Source organism: Caretta caretta, chromosome 1, assembly GCF_965140235.1.
Source record: "Caretta caretta isolate rCarCar2 chromosome 1, rCarCar1.hap1, whole genome shotgun sequence".
Classification (NCBI taxonomy): Eukaryota; Metazoa; Chordata; order Testudines; family Cheloniidae; genus Caretta; species Caretta caretta.
This window is the reverse complement of record NC_134206.1, coordinates 286,237,686-286,254,047: the sequence shown is the minus strand read 5'-3', so window position 1 is coordinate 286,254,047 and position 16,362 is coordinate 286,237,686. Positions and strand designations below refer to the sequence as shown.

Genomic DNA, 16,362 nt, shown 5'->3' with positions numbered 1-16,362 from the left:
CACCCTGCAGGGGAAAGGAAAGTCCCTTTTTCTCCAAAATTTAGTATTAATGATTTTGGTGCATTCAAGGTTACTCACAGCTGGGTACAACACTAATGTAACTTTATCTAATAGGGGCTATAGTGTTTAGGTAACATGGTAATTAAGCTGATTCCAGTTCATACCACGTGTTCCATTTCAGTTTCCTGTTGCCTCCTCAGTCTGCATGCCCACTTGCCAACCCTAAAATATATTGTGTATTTGTTTTTCTGTTTGGTACAAGAAGAATATCAAGAGTCCTAATGTGACTGAAAAGCCCTCTTGAAGCTCATTATCCCTGTTTGAGCCTAGGTTGTAACACGGCCAGCTAACATGCCTCAACAATGTTAGTCTACTTTAATTCTGACTGACAGGATTCAAAACTACATCTTTTTGGCTTATCAAGATGTGAGCTAAGAAACAAACAAACATAACATTTCCTTTTTACACCTTTTCTTCATCTTGTTATAACATCACCTTAAAATTTCCTAGATTGCTATCTGCTTATCTTGATTCAAGGTTGTTATAAGTTAATCATTTGACTGACACCCCATTGTCACTTCTTAATGAATCCATACCAAATTCTACGTGTTTAAAACCCACCTGAACAAATCTTTGGTAATCATGATTTTCAAACTGAACTTTGGAAATGTGTTCAATCTGCATAAACTAAAAAACCCGCTGTTGACCAAACAGGCAGGGAATCCAGTATTGCCTGAAAGTGAGCTGGGTATGACCAAGAGTTTCATGATCCCTGCACTTTAACTGTTTTCTCCTGAGTTTGAATGAATTTCATCCCTACTCACCCTTCTGAGATGATGTTGAGTTTTGCTGTTTATAAAGGGACCAGCAGCTAACTGTTTATGACTCTAGAAATTCTGAAATGAAAGATAATGTGAACCAGATACTACATTTCCTTTCATAAACTCTACCTAATATGGCTATCTGAAACACTAAGTATGTATTGGGTAATTGGTTTTCTTGCATCCCATGTTTTTAATTGCTTGAATATATAATCAGCTCAAGGTACATTTCTTGTACCTTGCTGAATTTTAACATAAAGGTTTATTTCCAGATGGATCAGCATTGGAACAGCTTTTCAGCTGTCTTATAATTTAAATTAACACACTGGTACCAAAACTTTTCTACACATGAAATTAAGCTCAGAATACATTATATAATCATGGGGTTATTTTATACGTGTATATCAAAGTGACTCTTTAAAAATGCCGAACTCCCAGGAGATCCCTAAGATTATGCCACTAGGTCAACATCAGTTCAACAACTTTTGTAATGGAGATAAACGTTAAAATATATCATTTCAGAAAAAAAAATTAAACTTTAATTAACAAGAATTTTTAAATCACCTTTCTCATTTATACCTGGCTTGAAAAACTGAGCAGATGGATCTGCTTCCTTTGCTGACAAAAGGTTGTGGAGCAGAGGCGTCAACACTAATATTACTTTAAGGGCATTAAATTTCTCAGTTGAAGAAAGTGTCCCCAGCTGAACCATGAAAGAGAGTGCTCACAGTCCACGTGTACTTCTACATGGGCATTTAGTAAACTTTACTGCCGGTTTAAATCTGCAGTGGTTTTGACATACATTTATAATATCTATTTATGATGGAGATGAAAACAAATTCATATACTGGACATTAATTGGATGGTCACCTATCATTGACTTGCTTTCTAACCTTAAGCAAGTCATTTAAATTTTTTATGCCAGTTTCCCTGCTTGTAAAACTGGGCTAATAATACTTCTTGTCTCCATAAAGATGTTGTGAGGATTAATTAGGTGAAGTCTGTAGAGCACTTGGAGCTTTATAGATTAAATGTATGGTTTGCTGTGTGAACTTGAACAAGTCACTTCACCTCTCTGTGCCTCAAGTTCTTATCTGTAAAGCGGTTATAATTATTTTTACCCACCTTTGTGAAGCATTTTGAGGTCTATGGACAAGAAGAACTCTGCAAGTGTTAAATCTTAATATCCATTTATTTTTATGATTGAAAACTTCTTTTTTACTCCAATAACTTCACTGTAAGTAGAATATCACTTTTGTCTGAATTGGAATTTACACTTTTATATGCTTTTAAAATAATTTAATGGTCTTTATTTTTAATTTCAGTCAGACTTTCACTGCAACCAAAATCACAAATCAATGGGTTCCACAGTATACACAATTAAAACTGATTCCAATTGGTTTTAATTCAGGAATTAGTAGGGGTTAAGTATGAATACCAACCAGACCATACAGACTTACTTTAGCAGGTCCTAGTAAGGAAGGCTGCTGAGCCGGTGAATCTCTGATTGATTTTCATCATTTCCATATAATTGTAAATGTAATATCCATGATATTATTGCATGTACTGTATTTCAGGAAAAGCAGAGATTTCTGACAGATGTCCTACATGAAGTAATGCTGCTCGACGGCTTGGCCAGTTCACATCCAGTTTCACAGGAGGTGCAGCGAGCCACAGACATTGACAGGGTGTTCGACTGGATCGCCTATAAAAAGGTGGGAATAGTGGATATTTCAGAAGTAGTGTCAGGAGAACATGTTACATTTGTAAAGCTTATGCACTCTTGGAAAAGGGCACACACCCCAGAAATTACTCGATAGGAAACCAAAAATAGTGTGGGATAGTTTTGGGATTACAGGTTCAACACTTTCATAGTTAGCAAATTATATAAATAAACCTGTGAGACTTTCAGAGTTCTGCAATATAAAACTATTATTATATATATTCCTTAGATTGTTGCAGAGTCCAAATTGTGCTAGGCATTTTAAAAGTGCAGAGAGAGGCTCAGTGTCTGCCCTAATGGGAATCTAGAGAAAACTCTTAAGGTGTCTCCAATTCCCATTGAAATAAAGTGGGATGGTTTCATTATTTTACTTACAGGAAAACTGCATTTTTTGAGTTAAAAAATCTCAGTGTGAAAGGTTGCCGTTGAGAAGAAGGAAACTGGCTTGTATGGAATGATGAGAAAATATGTCTTGAAATCAGGGACTGTCTTTAGGTTTGGGAAGGAGATAGAGGATTCTGTATGCCAGAAATGGCATTCAGTTGGCACTTTGAGCATTGGAAAGAGAATTGGCACAGTAACCCAGATCATCTGCCTTGGGAGCTTCTGTAAACAGGCTTTACTCAGGGATGCTCTCTGAGGAGTGAAATCTTCCCTTTCCCTAGACTTTGGAGCCAATCCATAGCTGCTATTACAGCCTCAGCTGTACAGTACAGTAACCTCTGTGGCATTTGCACACCACCTGCATATGAGGGGTTTGGGCTGGTGGACTTGTGTAGTCCTGTATCTACTTGTCATAGCCCTCTCCCTCCACTGCCCTGCCACTGCTCACAGAACAATCCTAAGTGCTTCTGAGGACAGAGGCCTGCAGCAAGCAAGGGTTAAAGTGCTATCGGTATCCTGATCTATTTTCTGCAACTGAACCAAGCCACTGCCTTTTGAGTTGTACCTGGGGCATGATCATCCCTTGTATCTGAATATTGGAATAGAAAATTTCAGGGCTATCACCTTTTTGGTTTTATAGTATGATTTTTACTGCCTCTTAAAAAATCATTTAATGCAACACAAAGAAAATGTAACTGGGAAAATTTGCCCTCAGTTACATAGACACGGTTTCTGTTGACTTCAGTGGGGGGTTGCCTCCAAGAGCTAAGGACTGATTTTTTCTCTGAATATCTTTATTATAACAGTAAACAATTTATACGTCACTGATTCTCCTATAGCTCTTTAAAAAACTTTGACAAAGTTCAAATCCTGTTTCCGTATCTTGATAACAAATGATGTTTTTTTCCCAGTGATATTAGATGAGGTACATAAAACAAAAACAGTTTTAATTAAAAAAAATCAGATAAGCTCTTTAGTTTAGGTATGAATTACTGAAGATATATAACAAATCCATTTATCTTACATCTCTAATCCATTTCCAATCCCACATCAAATGAAGGTAGAGACTTACAACCATGAAATAATAAAGTACCAAGTGGAAATAACACTTCCAAGGATTTTTAAATAAAATAAAAAAGTCTTTTTCAGCCAGTCTCCAAATTCTATATATTAAGTAGCCATATAGAGGAAGTATATTTTTGTAGTGTACCATCAGATCAATTAGTACAGAAACTATATTGTTTTGAATAAATCACATTGTTATCAGTTCATGTAATTCATTTACATGTTACAATTTAATAGGTGCTTGACAGAACATTTTCATGGAAAATATGATCTTAGATGAATTGTAAAGAATGTGGGTTTTGCAGCCAGTTCATATTGTGGTCAAATGCTTATTCTTCTTTTGAGCAATAGGAGAGGAACCTTCTACTGGAGATTCAACCAAGGAAGTCATCTCACTGATGCTCTCATTTTCTATAGCCCCCTTTCCCTCTGCATCACTAGATGCATGACATCAGACTCTGACTGCACAGCACCAGTATGGTCCTATGCCTCCTGCTGAGCAGCCAAAGTACCCTGTATTCCAGGGTGTTTTCATATCATCTTGCACTCATACTGTGCTAAGCAAGGGGGAAACACACTTTTTCAGCCATTAGCTACTACCACTCAGCAGAAAGGTCTGGCCTCATTTTGATCCTCTGCCTTCAACAACCTTATAGGGTAGAGGATCTTGAGTGTGTAGGACCTAATGGATGAAAAAGAGATATCTATAATAGGACCTAATACACAAAAATCAAATAATCAGGGTAATATTTTCAAAAGTGCTGAAGTGATTCAGAAGCCTAAGTATCCTTTTCAAAGGTGACTTAGGTTCCTGTGTTGCTTTTGAAAATTACCATTGATGAATTAGACCAGAAGAGCTAGCACCTTGCAGCGTGCTGAAGTTTTCGTTTCATTTAAATGATCTTCCCACCTTGTGTTTTCTAATGATGTCTCAACCTCAAAAGGTTCTAAGGGTCATCTCAGATCTGCATCCAAAATATCTGATACTGGTTATTTTTGTCCAGGATAATAGTTAAGTTAATATAATACTTAGCACTTATATTTTCATCGTAAAAGCACTTTACAAACATTAAGTAATTTTCATTTGCATTGAAATGACACATGGGACACTGAGACACATCAGTAAAATTATTAGTTATTTTGTGCAGATCCAGCATCAAAGTATCATAGTGCTTTTTTAGGGGATTAGAACATATTCCATATATTGTATAGAGATTATCACATTCTAAAGGTTCCTTTTTTAACTGTAACAGTTGCAAAGGCCAGTGGATCTGCCACCCTCTCAGCTGAGTTCCTCGGGTGGTTTTCCAGATGTCCCAGAATCCTAGTTATCCCCAAGTGTTTCATACAGGGCTTGCTCCTGCAAGCTGCTGAGCACTCTGACCCAATCCAGCAAAGCACTTTAAGCATGTGAGTAGTGACATCAGGTGGATTACACTTAAAACGAAACATGAGTTTAACTGCTTCTTTGGATTGGTCTCAGAGAAGCCCTGTTTTGGGTGCAGAAGACTAAAAAACAAAACCAAAGTACACATATCCCTATATTTCAGATATAATCAACCCCTAATTAATGCAAGCTAGGAAGAAATAGAATCATAGAATCATAGAATATCAAGGTTGGAAGGGACCTCAGGAGGCCATCTAGTCCAACCCCCTGCTCAAAGCAGGACCAATCACCAATTTTTGCCCCAGATCCCTAAATGGCCCCCTCAAGGATTGAACTCACAACCCTGGGTTTAGCAGGCCAATGCTCAAACCCTTGAGCTATCCCTCCCCCCCTAATGTCCCCTCCAGAAAAATTATTCCATAACTGCCCACTTCGGGGTTTCTTGCACTTTCCTCATAAGCATCTCTTTACTATTGGAGGCAGCATAATAAACTGGATGTGGCAATTTTTATGTCCCTGTGTTTCTTATTCATTCCCATATATCTTTGTAGCATTCTGTGCAAATACTGTTCACCAGTTTAACTAGCGAGGACACAGAATAACATGCCTCTTAGAAGAAAAGGCAGCATTTTCATTTCCATCTATCTCTCTACTGTCTGTCAATATAAATATTATGATAAATTATATGTCAAAAGGATTCTTAGATTGTAAATCTGGAGGAAAATGTACCCTACTCACTATCTCTCTCATTGCTGCTGCTCATCTTTTATTTTTGCCCATTGTGCCTTGTCCATGGCTTTTAGAAGGTACTTTGAGATAATACAATCAAATGCCTTCTGGTCCTGCTTGCAAAATGAGGCATTGGATAATTCTGATGCATACCAGGAAGCGATACTGTGACTGTTATTTCCTTTGTGGCTATTTTGCCACTTGCCATTTTTGAATTTAATGCCTCATCCCAAAGTTCTTTGGGATTCTTTCCATTGACTTCAGTGGGATTTGGATTGGGCCCTCAAAGAGAAAAAAATAGGACTTTACTGACATTTTAAGAAAAAAACCTCTCTCCTTTTCACTGGCTCATTGCTACACAAAAGTATCTTTTCTGTGTGGTGGGGATTTTTTAAAGCAATTTCTTGGGTTTTTAAAATTTCCACTTTGTGTTCCCTGCGGCCTCTGGTTAGCCTGGTGGATTTCCCCCTTTCTTCTCTTCACAATCTTTTTCTCAGAAACAAAATGACAAAACTTGCTCATAACTAATTTTTCTTTAACAAAAAGACAACCAGTAAATGCCTTTGTCTTTATTATTACTATTGTATAGATGAGTTAGATACAATTAAAACCGTCCAGCTCTCTCAAACACTGTCTTGACAAAGAGCTAACATCTGCAACTTTAAGGGCTGCCCTTCCTTCTCTCTTTTCTTTATGCATCTTAGAGCTAAACATTAAAATTATGCTGTTTAAATGCCTTGGAGCTGAATATATTCTTCATTTCCACTTTTTTGTCCTCTATTGGTTGCACATGCGAAGAACATTAAGCTCTGAAGACATTTATTTACTTAAGCCCAGAAGCAGAGTGAAACAAATACTGCAGTGCTATGAAATACAGTGTTTCCACTTGAAGTGTTGATGATGATGTTTGAATATTTCAAAAGCATTGTGCTAGTGATTCTTAAAATGTGTGTGTCCCCTCCCACTAGAGCCATAAGTACCTATGTAGAGGAACAAAAAGTCATAATGGCTTATTCATAAGTAATATTAACAGAAAAATCCATTCAGCCTTCTTGTAAAGCTCTTGTGTCACAACAGAGAATGGCTCTCTCTCCCTCATGCTGCTGGAAAAAAGGTATCCTCCCCAAAATCTCAGAACTTGTGATTACAGAACACCATAGGAAATATACTTTGCTGAACACTAGAGAGGATTTGAGGGATTTTTACATGAAAGCAGAAAGAGTGGTGGCATTTCTGCACCAGAAATACCTTTCAGCAGGAAATGTAGCCCCGGAGAGCTGCAGCAACAGAGAGAGAGAGAGAGAGCACAGTGAGAATAGCATGAGGGACAACTAGCCATAATAAAAGGGTAAAACAAGACAGCTGTAGCACAGAGGGAGCAGCCAGAACCAGGACAGTCTGAGACAGATGCATCCAAAACAGAGTTGCCAGAACTAAGGGTGGCTCTAGCCAGTAACAGTACAAGAAGGGCAGATGCAGTGGACACAAGAAGGTATTGAAGGACACTAAGGACAGGGCAAATAGCCTAGGCACTGGTAAAGAATTCTGAAGTCGTAGACAACAGCCCAGCAAGAAAATCTAAAAGTAAGTATATCCCAAGAAGAGTAATGATTCTGACAGCAGACAGAGCGGTGGAGATAGAGACTGGATACAACATAGAGTGTCATTATATATATATATTATAAAAGCTATTTAGGTCCGAGACAATCTAGATGCAGCTAAAACAAGAAGGAGGATATCCAAGAAAGGGTATAATAATCCAGTGTTAATCCATGTTGACGCCGTTGACTCTATTACTACTTACTTTATTTTTTCTAAACCCTTGTACATATCATTTACTCTAAAGTTTGACTGCCGTGGCACTTTTTAAAAGCACAGTGCATTTTTTTCTACTGCAGAGTAGTAAAAGAAAGGAGCATTTGGGAAGCAAAGGAAATATTACAGAGAGTAATGAAAAAGCAAACCCCCCAAAATATAAATTACTATATTGGGAATTAGGTGTAGCAAAACTTTTGCTCAAAGGACGACGCTCCGCTGCATAGTGTAATGTCTGTGGACGTTCTGGCATAAGAGAATGTAAAGCAATTGAACATATTGAACCCTTACCAATTAAGTATGACTCTTTTGGAAAAATTCCCAGGCAATATATTTAATTGAAAGCTGGAAGAGCTACATTGCCTAGTATTGTCTGCATAATCAATGGGAGAAATGACCATGCATTTTCTGCATTTAACTTCTGTATTCAAACACTTCCATTGAAAAAAATGTTGATTATGCCAGCCACCTAAGTAGTGGTTGCTATCATATTTGGACCAAAACCTGCAAATCAACGTATAATCTTCACTTAACATCATGGTTGCCATATGCATCTATGATATGGTTACTTACACGTGAAAACAATATATTAACAATTTAAACAGATAATAATAATGATGTAAAGCAAAGCAGGCTTTATTTGGGTTATTCAGCTAGAAGAGTCCATAAAAGAATAAGATGCTGCCCAGCTATTTTAAATTACTTATCATACAGGCCAGATGCTTTTGCAATCCAGTCTCTTTCAGTAGTCTAAGTGGATAGCTTTTTGTTTTTCTGGATTTATTTATCTATGATGTCAGTTGTGAATGACACTAAATTCTTTATACATTTTTTTATGATGGTATGTGTCACGTGATTAGATAGCACACTAGGTCAGTGCTCAGACGACAGACTGTTTCTTCTAAAGCCATTTGTAATCCATTGTACAGAGAAAATAACTTTTAGTGGGAGCAATTTCATTCCATAGAAAAAAAGACCTAGATGAAGCAGTTTGCATTACGAATGCCATCTACACTCAAACAGTTAGTCCCAGATATAGCAAAGCATTTTCTTTCCAACTCAGAAAGGTACTTAAGCATGTTCCTAACTTTAAGTATGTGAGTTATCCGACTGGAGCCAATGGACACATACTTAAAATGAGGTATATACTCAAGTGCTTTGCTTAATTGAGGCACCTACTTAATTTTAAGCACATACTTAAGTCTATCTGAGTTCAGTAAGTACTTATGCAAATGCTTAAGTGCTTTCTTAAATAGGAACAAACTTATCCCAACCAGTAATATATATATATACCTGGTGCTTTAAAAGACCTAATTATCCAAAGCTGAGGAAAATTATGAGTGAAATTGAGTGGGAGGAAAATTTTAGACAGAAAAATGTGAATAAAAGTTAGGAGTTCTTTAAGAAGAGTTTATTTGATAGCCAAAAGGCCAGGATTCCACAATCCAAAGAGAAGACATTTTTGGCTAAAAGCCCATTCTGGCTCAGTGTTGAAGGGAAGGCAATAATTAGAAATTACAAAAGCAACATATACATGGAAAAAAGAAAAATAGATAGCAATCAGTATAAATGAAAAGTTATAATAAAGTATAGACATTGATAAGGGAAGCTAAAGAAATCAGAGAAAAATCAATGGCTGTCAGGGCTAAGGACAATAAGAAAGAGAGTTTTTTAAAGTATATTAGAAATAAAAGAAATCCTAGCAATGGTGTAGACCCATTTCTAGATGGAGATTGTAAAATTGTTAATGATGCAGAAAAGGCAGAAGTGTTCAATAATATATTTATTCTGCATTTGGAAAGAAGCAGGATGTTGAACTTATATCAAATGAGGATTGTGAAGTACTTTTCAGTCCATTAGTTCCGAAGGAGGATGTTAGTCAACATCCATTTTGGATATATATTTTAAAATCAGCAGGCTTGGGTAGCTTGCACTCAGAGACATAAAGACTCTGGTTGAGGAGATTTCTGTCATTCTGATGATCATTTTTAACAAATCTTGGATTACAGAGGAAATTCCAGAAGACAAAAAGAGTACTAATGCTGTGCCAGTACAGTAGAACCTCAAAGAAATGAACAGAAGAGTTACGGACTTACTGGTGAACTGGACACCCTGTGAAACCAGTAATCATCAATCAGGCAGCAGCAGTGACAAAAAAAAACAAAACAAAAAAACAGCAAATACTGTAATACGTCAGGGCTTTAGCCCTCGGGCTCACGGTTCAGCCATGGGGTTTGAGGCTGCATCTGCAAGTGGGTTTCAGGGCTCTGGGCGGGGGTGTGTGTGCTGGGGGCTTTTGACCCTCGGGAGCACCAGGGCTCAGGACTTTAGACTGGAGGGAGTGTTGGAGCTCAGGGCTTCAGCCCCACAGCTCCGTTCCCGGCTTCAACCCCACGCGGGGTGCCAGGGCTCAGGGCTTTAGCTATGAGGGGAGCGCTGGTTTCAGCCCCAGTGTTCCCCCCATAGCTAAAGCAAGCCCCATTGCGTCCCCTTTGCTAAGCCCCAGTGCGTGTCCCCCCCCCACAGCCTAAACCTGGAGCAGAGCCACAGGGTTGAAGGCCCAATCCCTAGCACTCCCCCCAGGTCTAAAGCCCCAAGCCCTGGTGCTCCCAGGGGGCAGAAGCCCTGAGATCACCGCCAGGAACCCTGGTGGCCCATAAGGTCAGAAGCTCTGACGCCCTCCCCCTCCAGAGCCCTGACACCCCCTGAACCTTGCATCTGGAGTCCCAACTCCTCTGTGGCCGAAGTCTGTAACGTCTTGTTCAGCATTTGGGACAACTTTCATTCCCGAGGTGACCGTAATTCTGAGGTTCAACTATATTCAGAAAGGACAAGCAAGGTAACATGGGTAGCTGGAGGCTGGTAGTCTGATATCAGTCCCAGTCAAAATAGTGGAAAAATTGATATAGGTCTTAATTAATACTGAATAAAGGATAGGAATATAATTAAGGCTATGATTTAGTCATGGAGGTCATGGAAGTCACGGAATCCATGACTTCCAGTGACCTCTGTGACTTCAGCCTGTGGTGGTTGGGAGCTTCCGGGTCCTCCTCTGCCAGTGTGGGCAGGGAGATGTGGGGTGGGGGAAGCCCTGCTCCTGGCTGCTGTGGGCAGCGGGGAACCCCGGAGCTGCCGGTGGCAGGGGAATCCCCTAGCTCCCGGCTGCTGGGGCAGTGGGAAACCCCCAGGCTCCCGGCCATGGAGGGGGAACCCCCGAGCACCCATCTGCAAGGGAACGGCAGGGAAACCCCCCCAGCTCCAGGCCACTCTGGGTGGTGCGGGATCCCCCAAACTCCCTTGTTCCCCCGCAACTCCTGGCCATTGTGTGGGAACCCCCACAGCTCCTGGCCCCTGCTGGTGGCTGTAGGGGACCCCCGGAGCTGCAGGAAGCAGGGATACCCCCACAACCCCCAGGTGCTGCAGACATTTCCTTGCCCCTGCTTAGCTGCCTGCTTCAGGGGAGTGGGGACCCGCAGATCCCCATTTTGTCAGGGATATTTTTAGTAAAAGTCACAGACAGGTCATGGCTTCCATGAATTTTTCTGTTTTGCCCGTGACCTGTGGGACTTTTACTAAAAATATCCCTGACAAAATTTTAGCCTGAAATATAATTAATGACAGTTATCTTGGTTCTATGGAAAATACGTCTTATCAGACAAAACTGATTTTATTCTTTGATGAGATTACTGGTTTGGTTGATAAAGGTAACTGTAGATGTTATATGATTAGACTTTTTTAAGGTGTTTGACTCAGTACTGAATGACATTTTGATTAAAAAATTAGTACTGTACAATACCCATGAAGCACACATTAAGTGGATTAAGAATTGGCTAATTGACAGATCTTAAAAAGCAGTAATCAATGGAGAATCATTGTTGAAGGAGGGTATTCCTAGTGGTTTCCCATAGAGATTGGTACCAGGACCAATGCTGTTAAATATTTTCATAAATGTTCTGGAAGTAAATATAAAATCACTGCTGATAAAATTTGCAGGTGCACAAAGACTGGTGGAATGGTAGCTAATTATGCAGACAGGGTATTCATACAGAGTGATCTGGATTGTTTGATAAGATGGGCCCATTCAAACAAAATGTTTTTTAATACAGCCAAGTGCAAAATTATACATCAAGAAACAAGGAATTCAGCCATAGCTCTAGAATTGGGCACTGAATTCTGGAAAGCAGTGACTTTGAAAATAGTAGACAAGCAACTCAATCTAAGTTCCCAAGGCAATTATTTAGCAAAAAGGGCTAATGCAGTCCTTGGAGCTATAAACAGGGGAGTAGTGAGTAGGAGTAGGGAGGTGATTTTACTTCTGTATATGGCATTGGTGAGACCAGTACTGAGATACTGCATACAGTTCTGATGTCCACATTTTAAAAGGAATGTAGAAAAAATTGGAGAAGTTGAAGAAAAGAGTCAAAAAATTATACAAGGGGTGGAGAAAATGCCTTAAAAAGAGACTTAAAGAGCTCAATCTGTTTAGTTTATGAAAAAGAAGACTGAGAGGTGATTACAGTGTGTAAGTACCTTCACAGGGAGAAAATATTGCATACTAAAGGTCTCTTCAATCTCGAGGAAAAAGGCATAACAAGAATCAATGTCTGGAAGCTAAAGCCAGACAAATTTAAATCAGGAAAATGGCACAAAGTTTTAGCAGAGAGAGTACAGTATTTCTACACAAAGAAAGACATAAACTGACATGAAGATCAAATGATGTTTTTACCCAGAAACAGCTTGATCATGTTGCCATTAGTAAGCACTTGAGATCACTGTTGGACGCCAGAATGTATTCGAGTACTGATGTCAGATGTCATCACTGTCTTCTTATTGGGAACAAAAATAAAAACTAAGGAAGGTAATATTGCACAGGGCAGAGGGTATGTATGATACTAGAAAGTTTATTGCACCAATTTCTGTTGATGAGAGAGACAAGCTTTCAAGCTTACCCAGAGCTTTTCTTCAGGTCAGATGCTGTGAAGAAGAGCCCTGCTTTGTGGAAGCTCGAAAGCTTTTCTCTCTCACCAAAAGAAGTTGGTCCAATAAAAGCTATTACCTCACCCACTTTGTCTCTCTCATTAGCAAGAATGGCAATTTTTTTAGAGAAGCAAGTGTGGATGCAGACAGGATTAAAATAAGGGTGAGAAGATCTAAGAAGAAAGGCTCCAACCAAAGACATGGAGGCTTGTTGAACAGAGGAAAGAATTAAGGAAGACAATTCAGCAAGAACAAAACAGCAGTAAAAGAGCTATTCTGCAACAAGAAGATACAGACAAAGAAAAAAGAACAGGAGTACTTGTGGCACCTCAGAGACTAACCAATTTATTTGAGCATAAGTTTTCGTGAGCTATAGTGAGCTGTAGCTCACGAAAGCTTATGCTCAAATAAATTGGTTAGTCTCTAAGGTGCCACAAGTACTCCTTTTCTTTTTGCAAATACAGACTAACACGGCTGCTACTCTGAAACCAGACAAAGAAAAGGAAGTTAAAAGATCAGTCAGAAAAGATAAGAGAGAATGGATGGAAAATAAAGCAAGAGAGGCCAAGGAGAGGGAATTTTGAAAAGCTTTTTCTAAACAACTGATATCCTAATTCTTGAACTGTTGTGGCATTATGAAGGCTCAAGATGGTATAATTTGAACCACCGAGGAAGGACAGAGAGCCGTTGGATGGAACATTTCCAGGATGTGCTCAGACAGCCAGAACACTGAGAGCAGGTCTACACTACAGCCGGGATCAACGCTCTGAGCTTGATCCACCGGCGGTCGATTTAACGGGTCTAGTAAAGACCCTCAAAATTGACTGCAGATTGCTCTCCAGTCAACCCCTGTACTTACCCCCGACAAGAAGAGTAACGTAAGTCGGTGGAAGATTTTCTCCCATTGACCCCCAGGGGTGTAGACCCTGTGGTAACTCAAAGGTACATCGACTCCAGCTACTTTACTCACGTAGCTGGAGTTGCATAGCGTAGGTCGACTTACCACAGTAGTGTAGACATAGCCTAACACGCTTTAAGAGAAGTGAAGAAAGAGTGAAATTAGCTATAAAGTAATTGCCTTTGAGGAAGTAAGGCCATACACCAACTGAAGAGTGGTAAAGCACCAGGCTACAAGATAGATGCTGAAATGTTAAAAGCTGGAGGGGAAGTGATGCTGAATTACATGTACAGGTCGTGCAGAATGGTTTGGGAAAAGGAGATCTGTCCTAAGCTTTGCTGAAGAGGTGTTATCTGCAAAATGTCTAACAAGGGGGACCAACTGATTTTTGATAACCGAAGAGGGGGTCACTCCTACCTGGAAATGTGTTTTGGATTATCATTTTGAATAGGATGAAAACTGCGATTGATTCAGTACTCAGGGGAAAATAGGCTGGATTTCGATCCAGTAGGTCATGTTCAAAGCAGATTTTCCTCTTGAGAAGACTTACTGAGAAAGGCTTGAAACACCAGCAGCAAGGTAGTTTTTAAGTTCCTAGATTTTATTAAAGCATTGATAATGCCCGCAGAAAAACCCTCTGGAAGATCCTGTGTGGTAATGGAATTCCAGTAAAGATTGTTAACTTGATGTGATGTTAATTTGATGTGTTAATTGTATGATGAGTCTGTGTGCTGTGTCAGGATAGACAGCAGAAACACAGAATGGTATAAGGTTATTAATTAACTATAAGGTTGCACTCAGTCCCCACTTTTACTTTCCATTGGCATAGATTTTGTAATGAGAAGAGCGATGGCTGATGCCAAGAATGCTAATATTGTTTGCACCAGATAAGCAGTGATACTCAGTTTGTACATGATATAGTCTCCTGTTTGGGGGACCATGTAATAAAATGGGATCAGAAAGTATTTGTTTCACAATGCAGTAAGGTGTGCAATTGTCAACTTGAGCTGAGAGAGAAAGTTGTATTTGATTATAGCCACCATATCAGGCTAGTTTGAGGGTAATAAATGGACTTTTCTGGCCTGTAACTGGGAATTCTATTTTATTAGCCTGAATTCCCCCACAAGTCTTCCCAAGCTGAAATATGTCCATGCTCTGCTTTACTGTGATAAAATCAAAAGATGGATCCAGAAGATTCCCTTTGTCTGCTATGGGATTTGGAAATATTTGGTTTGATTGACCTTCTGTATGAGACTGGAGTATACAAGCAGACGTGAAACCCATCACCTGCAGCCTACTAGATGGCCTGCAGCTGAAATTTTGATGGATTGTTTCCCAGGGAAAGACAGGGATAACAAATAAGAGAATCTGTTTCTTGATTAAATTACTGCAATGGTTGTTTCAGTTTGTCATCCATGGCTGAAAAAGGCTTGATGGGTCTCTTTCCTGATGAGTCTTGAAAGCTCAGTCCTTGTGACAATTTCTGAGTTTAGATTAATAGAAATTAGAGAAGGAAAATATATTTTCTAATATTTTATCTAATATTAATATCACCTTTTCTGTTCTCCTGTAACTAAAAGGAAAAATTCCAGAGTCATCTGAAGCAGCACCAAGTGCTAATGCTGATTATTTGTTCTTGGATTCTCTGGACAGCAGGCTGGTAGAATGTTGAACACTCGGGATACATTTCTTCTTTGAATTAAAATAATTGTAACAATCTAAAGCTTAGTTAGGTTGGTATTCCCTTAAACAGAGAATTTCTTTGCCCTTTATATCTCTTGGGAAACTGGGAGTCATGGAGCCAGTTTTATTATTAGAAGGGATTCTCGATACCTTTAAGAATCACTGCTTTATTCCATACTGTTCTTGAGCTCTAATGATGGCCCATCTGTGTAAATAATCTTATCAACCTCTTGTGTTTGCCCATCCTTGAAGACTTCCTTAATGAAAAAATATACTGTGCTTTTGTCCTTGTGAGAGGTATGAGAACATATAAAAGGTTTTGGTGGAGAGGCTAAATAAAACTGCTGTTGTAAGTGGAGCCCCAGCAACATTTTTTCTGGACGACTAAGCAGCTTGTGTGTCATTTTGATATTCACAAGAAAAGGATACTGCTAAGTCCACCTGAAGAACATGTTTATTTATGGTTGTTTCCCACTGAATTCTGTTCACTCTGACATATTCCTAAAATCCTGGAACAGAACTGACCTCTAAGACTAACATTTCACCAGAGCTCACCTTATCTGGCCATTTGAAAATGTATCCTTACCAGGAATGGTTATGTTAGTCATAAGAGGAAATGAATCTCATTTGGAATTTAAAACTTTCTTTTGCATATTGTATTTCACCTGTGTCCCATACAAGGTGTTTGTATCACATAAACAGCCTATCAGTTCTTAAAGTTAACCATGAAGGAGTACATATGTCTTTAAAAATAAATTGAACTGTGTTATAGGGTTTACAAGTGCAATAGCTTATTTTTAACATTAAAAGTGTAAACCAATGTTAGATAAACTTTTCAAAAATAACTTAGTTGCACACTTTTTCTCATTATAATCACTAT

At 39.1% G+C, this 16,362-nt stretch overlaps 1 protein-coding gene across 1 annotated transcript in view; it reads left to right on the top strand.

Moving 5' to 3' along the window:
* TRHDE (thyrotropin releasing hormone degrading enzyme) overlaps positions 1–16,362 on the top strand; it is a 319,124-nt gene that overhangs the window by 161,598 nt on the left and 141,164 nt on the right. The window contains exon 6 of the mRNA XM_048835753.2: positions 2,399–2,536. Coding sequence (XP_048691710.1) covers positions 2,399–2,536 — 138 coding nt within the window. The remainder of the gene's footprint in view (positions 1–2,398; positions 2,537–16,362) is intronic.